Source organism: Electrona antarctica, assembly GCF_951216825.1.
Source record: "Electrona antarctica genome assembly, chromosome: 21".
In the NCBI taxonomy this organism is placed as follows: domain Eukaryota; kingdom Metazoa; phylum Chordata; class Actinopteri; order Myctophiformes; family Myctophidae; genus Electrona; species Electrona antarctica.
This window is the reverse complement of record NC_136802.1, coordinates 19,492,053-19,505,155: the sequence shown is the minus strand read 5'-3', so window position 1 is coordinate 19,505,155 and position 13,103 is coordinate 19,492,053. Positions and strand designations below refer to the sequence as shown.

The window sequence follows — 13,103 nt, the reverse complement described above, 5'->3', positions numbered from 1 at the left end:
GTTTTGTTTGGGTGGCTGGTGTTCATTCATTCCACCCGGATAATTAAAGTAAGATTGTTCAGTTCCCGCGTGGAGACCCTGTTAGCTCTGTGCTGCTGTAGGTACTGTATGTCAGGGGTTCTCAACCCGTGGGTCGCGACCCCTCGGGGGGTCGCCAAATTATTTTAGGGGGTCCCCAAATTAATTAAAAAAAAATAATAATAATATTTTCACGATGTTTCTAAAATAGCAGACCTACAAGCTCGTAGCGCGCCACTCGGTGGCGCGCTACGAGCTTGTAGATCTGCTATTTTTCAATAGCTAAATTATAACAATGCTTAAAACACCAAAAGGGGTTCCCGCCCCAAAATGGGTTAAGGTTATTGTAGCAGTCAATTTATATTGGGGGTCGGGAGGGGGCGGGGCGGGGGTCCCGAGACATTGCCAAAGCATTTCCGGGGGTCCCCGGCCAAAAACGTTGAGAACCCCTGAAATAAACCATGAAAATAAATCCCCTGTGTGGCTGCCCGGCACTCGCAAAAACACATCGGAACACTACATACATAGGAAGGATTAATAATCACGAATCATATCAAGTTCACTGTAAAATCCCAAAGTATCCCGTTTATACACTGAACTGACCTTCCTCTCATCCTGCCATGCGACTAGTCAACTTCAGTGTAAAGATTTCTTGCATGTGCATTTTGCAACAAAAAATAGACCTTTTTTTAATTTATTTTTTACAAAAACAAATAATTCTAATAGTAGTAATAGGAACTAAAAACCTAGCATATCGATTATCAAACTCATTGGCGTTACATTTTTGTTAAAGAAATTTACACTTTTGTTAGACCCTCAGAAATAGCCCTCTGTGGAAACCATTCTCACACACACACACACACACACACACACACACACACACACACACACACACAGGTGTGTGGGTGATGATAGCATACGGACTTTAAAACACACACAAACAAACCGGTCAGAAAACAATGGCAACGAATGCTTTGGCTGAGGAGTGGCCCAAATAACCCATCATCAGGGTCAAATATTATGTTCCTTCAAACACCAAGCAGCCACTGGCTGAGGCCAAACCCACAGGTAAATCAAAAGCAGAGGCACAGATCATCACCCCCCCCCCCCCCCCTCCCAACACACACACACACCCCAGCAGATGGACACAAGCAGACAAATAGAGAAGTGAGCTGTCAGAGAACACCACAGATACACACGGATAAGCTGGGGGCCGGGCAGGAGAATAAATTAAAAGAAAAAGAAGAAAATGCAGCAATGTCATCTGTGAATCAAATCAACTGGCCTACATGATTCTAGGCTGTACTATTCATGTCTCAATTTGTGGCACTGATTAGGGGGGAGACGAAAGCGGCAGCATCGCTAGGCAACTGTTGTCCCCGTGAAGCAGATCGCACCGCAGTGTGTACCTCTAGCAGAATGACAGCAGTGTGTGAGTGACTGCCACACGTATCTGCAATAATGTCACGACGAAAAGCTCTGCGGCTACCACTTACAATAATTGGGTCTAGGAGTGAACGGTACGGTGATGTGGTGGTTTGAACGGTACGGTGATGTGGTGGTTTGACATAGTGAACGGTACGGTGATGTGGTGGTTTGACATAGTGAACGGTACGGTGATGTGGTGGTTTGACATAGTGAATGGTACGGTGATGTGGTGGTTTGACATAGTGAACGGTACGGTGATGTGGTGGTTTGACATAGTGAATGGTACGGTGATGTGGTGGTTTGACATAGTGAACGGTACGGTGATGTGGTGGTTTGACATAGTGAACGGTACGGTGATGTGGTGGTTTGACATAGTGAATGGTACGGTGATGTGGTGGTTTGACATAGTGAACGGTACGGTGATGTGGTGGTTTGACATAGTGAACGGTACGGTGATGTGGTGGTTTGACATTTAACCCATTTTGACCTGGGAACGATTCTATAAATGTCTTCTAAATCCTGACAGTTTTCTGAAAAAGCTATGTTTCTATGTCAGTGGTTCTTTGATTTTTCAAAAATAGCAGACCTACAAGCTCGTGGCACGCTATGAGCTTGTAGATCTGCTATTTTTCAATAGCTAAAGCATAACATAATGCTAACACCAAAAGGGGTTCCCGCCCAAAATGGGTTAAGATGAGATCGTGTGAGAGGGCGGAGCGGATTAAAAAAAGAAATACAAAGATATAATACAGATCCAAAAGATATGGATATACGCGGCCGACAGACGACCATCTCTAGACCGCTCGTTGATTGGGACGGACGCAGACGGCCAATGGGGACAGGGGACGAACGCAGACAGCCAATGAGGACAGGGGGCGGACGCAGACAGCCAATGAGGAGAGGGGGGAGGAGAGTGAACACCTTGCTCTGAAAGGTTTCCACCATGTCTGAAACAACTGTGACGCGCACACACACACACACACACACACACACACACACACACACACACACACACACACACACACACACACACACACACACACACACACACACACACACACACACACACACACACACACACACACACACACACACACACACACACACACACACACACACACACACACGTCCTCAGGACGTATAGCACCAGCATGAAATAAAGCTAATTCTGCACCCGCCCAAAAAACCTTAACCAATCACAGAGAGGATTTCTACTTGATCTCTCTCTCTCGCTCTCTCTCTCTCTCGCCCTCATTCTCTTGCTATGAGACTTTACCCCATCGATAGGATTAGAAGTGAACCACACACACACACACACACACACACACACACACACACACACACACACACACACACACACACACACACACACACACACACACACACACACACACACACACACAGTTGTTTCAGACACCGTGACGATCTCCTCAGTCAGTCAAACCATCCGTCCTGTGTTCGTCCTCCCCTCTTCTCTCCATCAGCATGTCGTCCGTCTGTCGGTGCTCTTCGTGTCTTCTGTCCGTCTTTCGTGTTTTTTTTGTCTTTTTTTGCTCGTTCCAGTTGTTCGTCTATCACCCGTCCCACGGCTCTGTGTGCATGTTTCTCCTGTCTGTCTGTCGTTTGTTCGTTTGTCGCGTTTGGCACTCTGCTTCTCCCCTGATGGATCCTCTACATGAACTGCATCTGCAGAGACAGACATAATTCATAATTTACAAGAAGTCTATATAATTTTGACGTTTTGTGCCCAAAACGTCTGTGGACGTCCTGGGTATTACCGCACGTGCATAGCCCAAGACGTCTGTGGACGTCTTTGAAAAAAATATATACAGTATATATATATATATATTTTTTTTATTATTATTATTTTTTTATTAAAAAAAATCAGAAAAATCAAAACACTTTAACACGTAGTGCCAAAGTTTGTGTTTTCGCCATTGCGAATGCATTTGGCGTTTAAATTAAATAACTCAGAAACTATAAAACATTTCAAAGTAAAAAGTTCCAGCATGTGTCTCCACAGTCAGCTATATTTTAACTTTTAGTTTTTTTGTAAATTAACGCCCGATTTGATACTACAGCGTCACACAAACAATATCAAAAGTAGCAGATCTGCAAGAGTGTAGACCTGCTACTTTTGATACTTTTTAATTTGAATCCTGAAAAATAACACTTTTGGTCACGAGGTTTCCACCCGACAGATATGATTTACCTAATCAGTTGTCTGTGTGTGTGTGTGTGTGTGTGTGTGTGTGTGTGTGTGTGTGTGTGTGTGTGTGTGTGTGTGTGTGTGTGTGTGTGTGTGTGTGTGTACGTGCGCTACCTGGGCTCCTGGCATGGGTGCGAAGGGGTTAGTGGGTCTGAGGACGGGTTGGTTGTACATCATGGGCTGAGGAGCCATTACTTGAACCCCTCCCATCTGACCCATCTGAGGCGCGACCTGGAGAGAGAGAGGGGCGAGAGAGAGAGGGAGGGAGATCGAGAGAGAGAGACAGAGAGAGAGAGGGGGGGTGAGAGAGCGAGAAGGAGAGTGAGAGAGAGAGAGAGCAGAAGATAAAGAATGCAATGGAGGTAGAACGAGAGGAGGGGATATATTAATGCAAAGTATCACTGTCTGTGTGTGTGTGTGTGTGTGTGTGTGTGTGTGTGTGTGTGTGTGTGTGTGTGTGTGTGTGTGTGTGTGTGTGTGTGCGTGCGTGCGTGCGTGCGTGCGTGCGTGCGTGCGTGCGTGCGTGCGTGCGTGCGTGCGTGCGTGCGTGCGTATGCGTGTGCGTGTATATACTCGTGGTTGAGATGTTATGCCTGGCAGCTATGACTTTTAAACTTTCTTTGTAAGTGCTGACAACACACAAATGATTAATTATCACAAACTCGGGAAAGGAAGAAAAAAAAAGCAGGCCACAGAATCGTTCCCCTATTATCACCACGTTTATTAAAACTGCTAAATATTTTAAAGTCAGGGGACCTTTTCTCTAGCAGGGTCCACTTGAAAACCCCCAAAGTGTTTATTTAAAATTCATGCATTTTCAGAGCATGTTTATTTTATTTCGCCAAATCCTTCAGGCAGTTTAGTTTTTCCAAAATGTAAAATAAATACATAAAAGAATAAACGTATGCTTTGGAAATTAGTTGGAAGTCATTTTGAACATGCACGGTAACATCAGACCTAAATATACTCTTGAACTTCTCCAGTAGCCATTGGCACTGGCCACCCACACGCAGTTCTGCCTCTTATGTTGAAAAACTTAATTTTTTGTATTGATGTGATTTGGGTGTTTGAGTTTCTCACTTGCAGGTCGAAGTCGACAATACCTGTGTGTTGTTATGGTGGTGTCTTGTATGGATTATATCTCACTAACAATAGGATCCAGCAGGAAAAGACGCACTTCTCAAAACATTCTACGGGTGCTGAACAAAAATACATATAGGTGAGAGAGGAGATGAAGTTCGCCCACCAGGTCTTGAGCTCCAAGCTTTTATTTCATCATCATTCCTGATGAAGAGCCGAAGGGGTCGAAACGTTGTATTCTCTTCATTAAATGAAAGTTTGTAGCTCAGGGTGTGCGAAGTTCATCTGCTCTTATCTCACCAACAGCAACATATCCACCACACTGTCCCAACCACCACAGTCCACAGTTATAGTGATAGTTTCCTTACATAGATTAACCTTTCCCATTGTCATTCTCGTCATCTGAAAGTTTCTTAAAGTTATGTTTATGTGGCAAAATGGAGTAAGTCTCTCACACACACACAGTCTCTCAGTGTGTGTGCGTGTGTGTGTGTGTGTGTGTGTGTGTTTGTGCTGGCTCACCATTCCATAAACAGGCACTTGTGGTGTTGTCATGGGGAATGCCATGGGGGCCGGGGCCTGTTGGGGTCGACAGATAGAAAAAACAAAAATAAGCAACTCCGAAACACACACAGCCAGTCATGATTACCACAACAAAGCAAACCATATCGGTGGGCCAGACTCACTCCCTCACTCCTGCAATCACGTTTTCAGAGAGAGAGAGAGAGAGAGAGAGAGAGAGAGAGAGAGAGAGAGTTTCCATTGTGTTTCCTGCACCATTGACACAGACACATTTGAAATCTGAAGTTTTTCTGTATACTATTCTAAATCGTTTTGGGGAAAAATGCTGCCAATTGTCCCAAATGTTACGGCAAAATCTTGAAAGATTTCTGCTATGTTTCAAAAAGCTTCATACCGTTGCCAAACATGTATAGTAGGCTATACGCCGCAATGTGACATAGCTCTTTAACACAATATGCTGTACCCCCTCCTACTGCTACCCTACACACTTTCCGCATTTATTTTTTTCAAATTGTTTTCTGTATGTTTTGACACTTGCTTTGGCAATGTAAAAGTATGTTTTCTCATGCCAACAAAACTCCATTGAATTGAACTGAATTAAGATGGAGAGAAACGTATAATAGATTAGATTTCCCACTCAGAATACTGCACATAGTATAACAGAACCACCGTAGACGGAGGAAGCAAAAGGAGCAGTGCTCACTTGAGCTCCAAGAGTGACGCATATATATTACAATGCCCTACATACTTTTCATGAATCTATTCACTACATCTGTCGAAGCCTCCAATCTGGCACGACGGGGCGCACAGAAGAGACAGAACCGCTGCGGAACACATTTCACCCACTGCATGCGCACGTGGGCTGGAGAGAAACGGAGGAAGCAACCGTTAGCGAGTCCAAAAAGCCCACGAAAACAGCGCCGCATGCTGCGTATACGAGGGAGGGGACGTGTCTGTCACACCACAGGGAACCGTTTGAAAGCGGATCGATTTAGCACGGCAGCCTCGACCTGTGAAATACATTATTAAGATGCTGTGTGTCTGCGCCGGTTCTATCGTAATCATTTTCTGTTGTTCCACGGGGGGGGGGGGGGGGGGGGGGGATTCATTTTGTCAGGGACAGCGGTGTGCATTTCAGAAGCAGAAGAGTGCACTGTACTGGGCCAATACATACCTGTACATAAAGTATACGCCACAAGCTCGCAATAGGCTCTATGCACCGGCGTTGATTTTATTTAGTTCAATCATAGTCTTTTTGAATAAAATTTGTTTTAGTCATAGTTTTAGTCATCTGAAAAGTGTTAGTTTTAGTCTAGTTTTTAGTCAACTAAATATCTTTATAATATAAAGATTATAGTTGATTAAATCAGAGTCCCCCTGCGTGTAGAGAGAGAGAGAGAGAGAGAGAGAGAGAGAGAGAGAGAGAGAGAGAGAGATGCACAAGATTGGGACAGTGAAGGTGAAGAGAGGGAGACAGTGGTAGCAAGATAGAGGCAGAGTAATGAGAAAAAGAGATAGAGGGAGAGAGAGAGAGAGAGAGAGAGAGAGAGATAAAGAGAGAGAGATAAAGATGGAGAGAACAGGTCAGCCAAAACACTTTGATCCAGTGAATACCTTAAGGGTGGCTTGTCATTGCATAGGAACCACTGGCCTCTGCCCTGTAGACGAGAGCCAAACAGCCGGCTTAACCTGTCTTACATTGAGAGTCTTACATCATGGGAATTATAATATAGGCCTATATAGTGAAACGTCAGTACAGAATTCGTTATATGGGCTCGGTACTGGATTTCCGCATACTTTGGCTGACATAATGCATCTCCTTATACCTGAATAGTGTACCTATCAACTTGTCTGACTCAGCGGTTTATTCTTTCTTTCCGATTTTGTTTTTACAAACTTGCCAGGCAAACTGTCCCGGACACAATCTTATGGGTCATATATCGGCGCTGGCAACTGAGTTGTTGATATTATGGTTGTCCATATCTAATCTTTAGTGCAGTACATTATGTTGTTCATCTTATGCTATTGTTGCCCGGATTAAAATTGAGGTTCTTTCTCTTTATCTTTCACTTTCCCTCGCCTTCTATCTATCTCTCCCTCTAAGTAAACAAATGGACCTTACGGGTCCATTTGTTTCATTTTAAGAGTTACATTATTGTTAAAACATCTGCATTACTGAACAGTTCTACTGCGTACTACGCGTTATCTGCATTAAACATCAAATATTCTACGCTGCCGGGATTGTTTTATTACCTTTAGATCATACGCTGAAGTATCTGGGCTTTTGATCGTCGAAATTCCGAAGAAGATAGCTTGCGCCGTTTGTTTACATTCCATCGCACCAATGTGTGAGGATGTTGTAGTCAGACAAAAACCCCGTTCACTTGCATTGGACTCAATTTCCCAGAAGCCCTAGCAGCCCAGCTTAAGTTTCGATTTCCGGTTTCGAGATCATAACATGAAGCGGCAGAGACGGACTTTCTTTTTAATTATTAAAATAGGGCGATTTAGACACATAAAACAAATAGCGGGGATGTCGTATTAAGCAGGGCATATCGTTTGATCAATCAATTTAACGCCCTCAAAGTGTTAAGTCTATACAATTTAATGTAGAATAATTGTTACTTTGATCAACGTTTGCCTGTTATCTCCTAATGGTATCACATCAGCATGGAATTGTGGACAAAATCTTATCCAACGATAACAAAATATTCTTTAGTTTTGGGTCTGAGAGGTTAAATGGGCCTTGATATGAAAAGTATTGTAAGAGGATCCTGTTATTTCCTTTAGTGCAACCCGGTACCTTGTGCTGCAGGGTCTGAACCCCAGGCTTTGAACGTCAGTTATGTGCTGTATGTTCCTGTGCTACGCTGAAGGCATGCGGGACAGAACAGGGCCGCGCGGTGCACTGCAAGGATGTTATTTCACAGAGTAAACAGAGCGGCGGCCTCCAGACTTTAAACAAGTGACTGGCAGGAATGCAGGAGAGAATGCAGAGAGAGAGAGAGAGTCAAGGTGAGAGAGAGAGAGAGAGTCAAGGTGAGAGAGAGAGAGAGAGAGAGAGAGAGAGAGAGAGAGAGGAGAGGAAAGAGGGAGAAGGGTTTATTACAGCAGTAGCTTGTTGTTAAAAAGTGTTTGTGAACAGAGATGAATACTTACATAACTAGCATAGAACATTCCATTCTGCCCCGAGGAAGAATGCATAGGGAAGACAATACAGACAGACAGACAGATAGAAAGACAGACAGACAGAAAGGCAGACAGAAACAGTTGGAGGGAGAGAGAGAGAGAGAGAGAGAGAGAACAAGAGATAAAGAAGAAAAGTTTAAGTTGCCAAACATGGGGCAAGAGGGGTGCATGACAACGCAGAGAGAGAGAGAGAGAGAGAGAGAGAGAGAGAGAGAGAGAGAGAGAGAGAGAGAGAGCACGAGGAAGGAAGGCGATTGGATGATGAAGCAAAACAGACGGAAAGTAGACAGGGGGGGGGAAATGACAGGAAGGAAAGGAATGATAAAACAGAGGAAGAGAGAGAGGAACGGAGGGGAAAATGAAAAGGAGAGAAAAATGAAAAGAATGAGGCGGACGAGGGAGCAGGAAGAAAATAAGTGGGAGGAATGGCCAGGAATGAGACATGGGGAGAGAGAGAGAGAGAGAGAGAGAGAGAGAGAGAGAGAGAGAGAGAGAGAGAGAGAGAGAGAGAGAGAGAGACAGAGACAGACAGAGAGACAGAGAGACAGAGAGAGAGAGAGAGAGATGGTAAGTAGATGAGGAGGAGAGGGAGACAGAGGAAGTGTTAGTGACAGTTTGTCTTTGTCAGCCAGAAACTGCACATCACAGATCAGGAAGACAATCAGGGGCTGGCAAGCTCAGTGCACGTACGTGCACAACATGCACAGTTGCACACACACACTCTCTCTCTCTCTCTCTCTCTCTCTCTGCAGACAGGACATTCTGCTCCAAGCAGACCGTCACTGGGGAATACATGCTCATGCAAGTAAACACACACACACACCTGAAAGCATATACCTGTGTGTGTGTGTGTGTGCGTGCGTGCGTGCGTATTGCTTGTATTGCTATCCACATGGGGAGAAAATGTCCCCACCCAAGGATATAGTGGTATTTCTCTGGTCTTTTTGTGGAGAAATGCTCTTTTTTTTTCTTTTAGAGCTAAGTTAGTTTCGTGTAGCCAGAGACCTATTCCACAATCTCCGAATGCTAAATAGAGTCTGGAAGTACATCTCCCGAAATCCGATTAAGAAAGCTGGCATTTCCGTATGACAAAATTGAAATATCTTTACATTTCATTATTTTCATTTCCATTTCTGCTAAGCAGCAAGCTATATATGCTTAGATGATTTCGATTGATATTAGGATAAATCTGCGTGACTGTAAAGACGAAACAGAAGTGGGGAGGAGCCTTCACTGCCGCTTTATCGCTCAATCATGACCAGAGCTTCCGTGCTCTTCCAGACTGTATGACGGAAGCATTTGGAAATTGCGAGAGGCAACAGTACGTGTGTGCGTGTGTGTGTGTGTGTGCTCTCCTCACCACATGTTGTACGGGTATGGGCTGGGGGTTGATGGGCGCCGGGCCCCACTGTGTGGTGGTCATGGTCTTGTTCTGCCAGTTATGACCGCCCGTCAGCTTCTTCTCTCCCTGCTGACCCCACTGCATGTCCGGCCTGCACACGTACACACACATGCACAAACACAACAACAGAGAGGTGTTACAAACTGGATACGCGCAGGCGCACACACACACACACACACACACACACACACACACACACACACACACACACACACACACACACACACACACACACAGAGGTGTTACAAACTGGATACTAGTTTTTAACGTGGGTTCTCACTCCCCTGGTTTTTAGCTGGAGTGCAGATCAGGCTGTGGAGTCCCAACGATCGAACAGCAATCATGCTCTAGTAGTGGAAGGGTTTTAAAGCCCTACGATACTGCTGAGCACCCCTCACCCCCCCCCCCCCCCCCCCCCCCCCCCCCCCAAATTGTAATGCCTTTGATTTCCTTGTCCCATTCAATGACGGCGGTGTGTGGATGTGGAGTCTAAACGTGGCCAGAGAGCGCGCTTGTCGAGACCGTTCATTACATCTGGAATGAACCTCCTGTCTGCAAGAACCTGAACAGCTGCCAAATGTGAAATGGCCCTTAGTCAGCAAAATGACCAGAAAGGTTACCTGTGTCCTGCTAACACACACCTGCGCACGCGCGCGCGCACACACACACACACACACACACACACACACACACACACACACACACACACACACACACACACACACACACACACACACACACACACACACACACACACACACACACACACACACACACACACACACACACACACACACTATAATCCGTCCATGGTTAATTTGCGGGGGGAAAAAACGTTGTTGCAAGGTTTTCTGCCCGACAGCAACGATTATATTTAACTCAGTTTGCATTCTACACTTTATGAGGGTTCAAATGAAATGTCTTTGGCTGCCCACGTGCATCTCAAAGGATTTTCTTCCAGGAGGCAGGGACTCCCAGAAGCAAAGATTTTGAGTTAAAAATGTTCACTCTTAATTCAAATAAATATAGCTCAACGATTTCATGTATCAAGTATTCAAACTCACACCCGTGTGAACTGAGTGGTGCAACTATACATACTGTACTGTATTATTCGTACTACTCGTACTGTACTGTACCCGTTTCATTCAGCTTTTGAGCTGGACCAGCCTCTCAGTAGCCTGGTGGAACCACTCCCCCTGCTGGACAACATTTGCATTCTGCCAGAAGGGAGAGTCTGGGATTACCAGCTCAGTGGCCTTGTGGTTAGAGTGTCCGCCCCTGAAACTGGGAGGTCGGGGTTCCCGAGCGCGGCGCACGGTGCAGCTCACCGCTCCTTGGCTGCGGCTCACCGCTCCAAGAGATGGGTCAAATGCGGAGAACAAATTTCACTGCGGTAACGTGTGTGACAAATCGTACGACTTTGACTTTGATCTCTCGGGCAGAGACGATGTACTCCGGACCAATTCTGTCCGGAGCGATATGCGGCCGCTAGAGGCAGGATCAACGAGAGACTGGTGACATATTGAAGCTGTGCCACAGCGCAAATGTAAGCACAACCTAACAACTACAACTCAAAATTATTATGGAGATATTAGATTATTTTCCTGCTGCTTCCGGGTTCATCGTTTCTGCTCGAGAGAGAGCCCAGATGCAGGCAGGAGGAGGGAACTTGTGAACTCAATACTGCAGCAATCTGGCGGAGTCAGGTTAGCCTCTCAGACCCGAGAGGTGGAATATTTTGTTGCTGTTGGATTTCGTTCACAATTCCATGCTGTATTGATGTTGGTACCATAGGAGAGACAACGGGCAAACTAACAAATTCTTCTACATTCTCTAATTGTGTTGACTTCTTGTAGCGTACTCGTGCATGCGCACTGCCGTTCACTTCCTTGTTTACGGCTCCACTAGAAAGGCTCGTAACTCCAAATCTAGGGAGCTCTCCATGGTTTTGAGCTTTTGACCAAAAGGACAATGGGCCTCGTTCTTAAGAAGTTCTTAAGAGGAAATTTGTTCTTAGACCCACTTAGGAAGTTTTTAACCCTTAGACAGATTACTACTGGAAAACACGTGGAGTTTTGCATTAGTCTTTTCTGCCCTGTACGTGATTTTCCGTAGTTCTCTTTTTTTATTAATACCAATATATTAATTCGGTCCGCACCTCTGTATATAGTATTGAGCATAAATATCAACTACATTTCCCAGAATTCCCGTGTCACGTGACACACGTGTATGCTTTCCTATTGGAAACTGACGCCCAGCCCCCAGTGAACAGGGGGGTTGGTTGACTCCTCCGAGGTGGGCACTGGAGGAAGAGTTTTTCAGCCAGGTTTGCAGTCGCCGCAAAAAAAACAATCTGAAAAATGATCCATCCGTGTCCAGTGGCATTCTCCAGTCCCAGACCGTTGGCCGGGCTGCAACATCCACCCTCGCGGATTACACGTGTGCAATGTTTTTTCTTCTCCCCACCGGAGTTACCACCAAGGCTGATGCCTTCGCTAAAAGGTAATTTTATTGTATTCGAAAATGCCCTAATATGACATGTCTAGTAAGACGATCCCTATATTTGGCCCGAGCCGACCTAGTGCTGATATCAGATAGATGTGGTAGAACCATATATGGATAGATCTAACTGGTTTAGTCATCGTGACATGCATAGTCGGAGAATATATAACAAGGGTCGGTACTATAGGTGATCGACGTAGCTAACAAAAACATCTGATCAAATGAATGTATTGTACTGTGTCTTTGTGGGCCGAATCGTGGCATCGTGGCATACAAATAGATGTTTGTATAATTAGTATCACGATAAAATAATATGGCGACGTTAGAATGACACCACCAATGAGTGATCGCGTGTAATGTAGCTGCCCAGCGTATATCCAGCACCATCACGTCACCACATTCCACTGGCTGTTGGCTAGTAGTAGTTGCTAACAAACACTGCACAAATGGTACTGGCTATTGGCCGGGCCACAAGCCCGGGCAATAGCCAGTACCAATGTTGCTGGATGATTGCGACGCAATGGTGCTGGATATACCCTGGGCAGCTAGCTACATTACCACCGATCACTCATTGGTGTTTCATTCTAACGTTGCCATATTATTTTATCGTGATACTACTTATACAAGCATCTATTTGTATTTGTCATGCCACGACTCGGCCCACAAAGACACTGCACAATAAAATCATTGATCGCCAGCAGCCGGGTAAAACGCCATGTAATAGTAGCGTGCACTGACTACAGCTAAAATGTT

General features: G+C 45.1%; 1 protein-coding gene and 1 long non-coding RNA gene across 9 annotated transcripts in view; one reads left to right on the top strand and one right to left on the bottom strand.

The window, feature by feature from the left end:
• Positions 1-269: 269 nt before the first annotated feature.
• On the top strand, positions 270-2,634 carry LOC306913603. Its single transcript, XR_013788573.1, has 2 exons — positions 270-1,568; positions 2,140-2,634. It is a non-coding gene; the product is annotated as an uncharacterized lncRNA (long non-coding RNA).
• Positions 1,560-13,103, bottom strand: part of LOC306913598 (phosphatidylinositol-binding clathrin assembly protein) — a 155,533-nt gene continuing 143,989 nt past the window's right edge. For all 8 annotated transcript variants that reach the window (XM_079490360.1, XM_079490359.1, XM_079490363.1 and 5 more), the window contains 4 exons: positions 9,807-9,939; positions 5,258-5,314; positions 3,770-3,886; positions 1,560-3,132 (listed from right to left, as the gene is read on the bottom strand). In XM_079490360.1, coding sequence (XP_079346486.1) covers positions 3,118-3,132; positions 3,770-3,886; positions 5,258-5,314; positions 9,807-9,939 — 322 coding nt within the window. In that variant the 3' untranslated portion in view covers positions 1,560-3,117. The remainder of the gene's footprint in view (positions 3,133-3,769; positions 3,887-5,257; positions 5,315-9,806; positions 9,940-13,103) is intronic.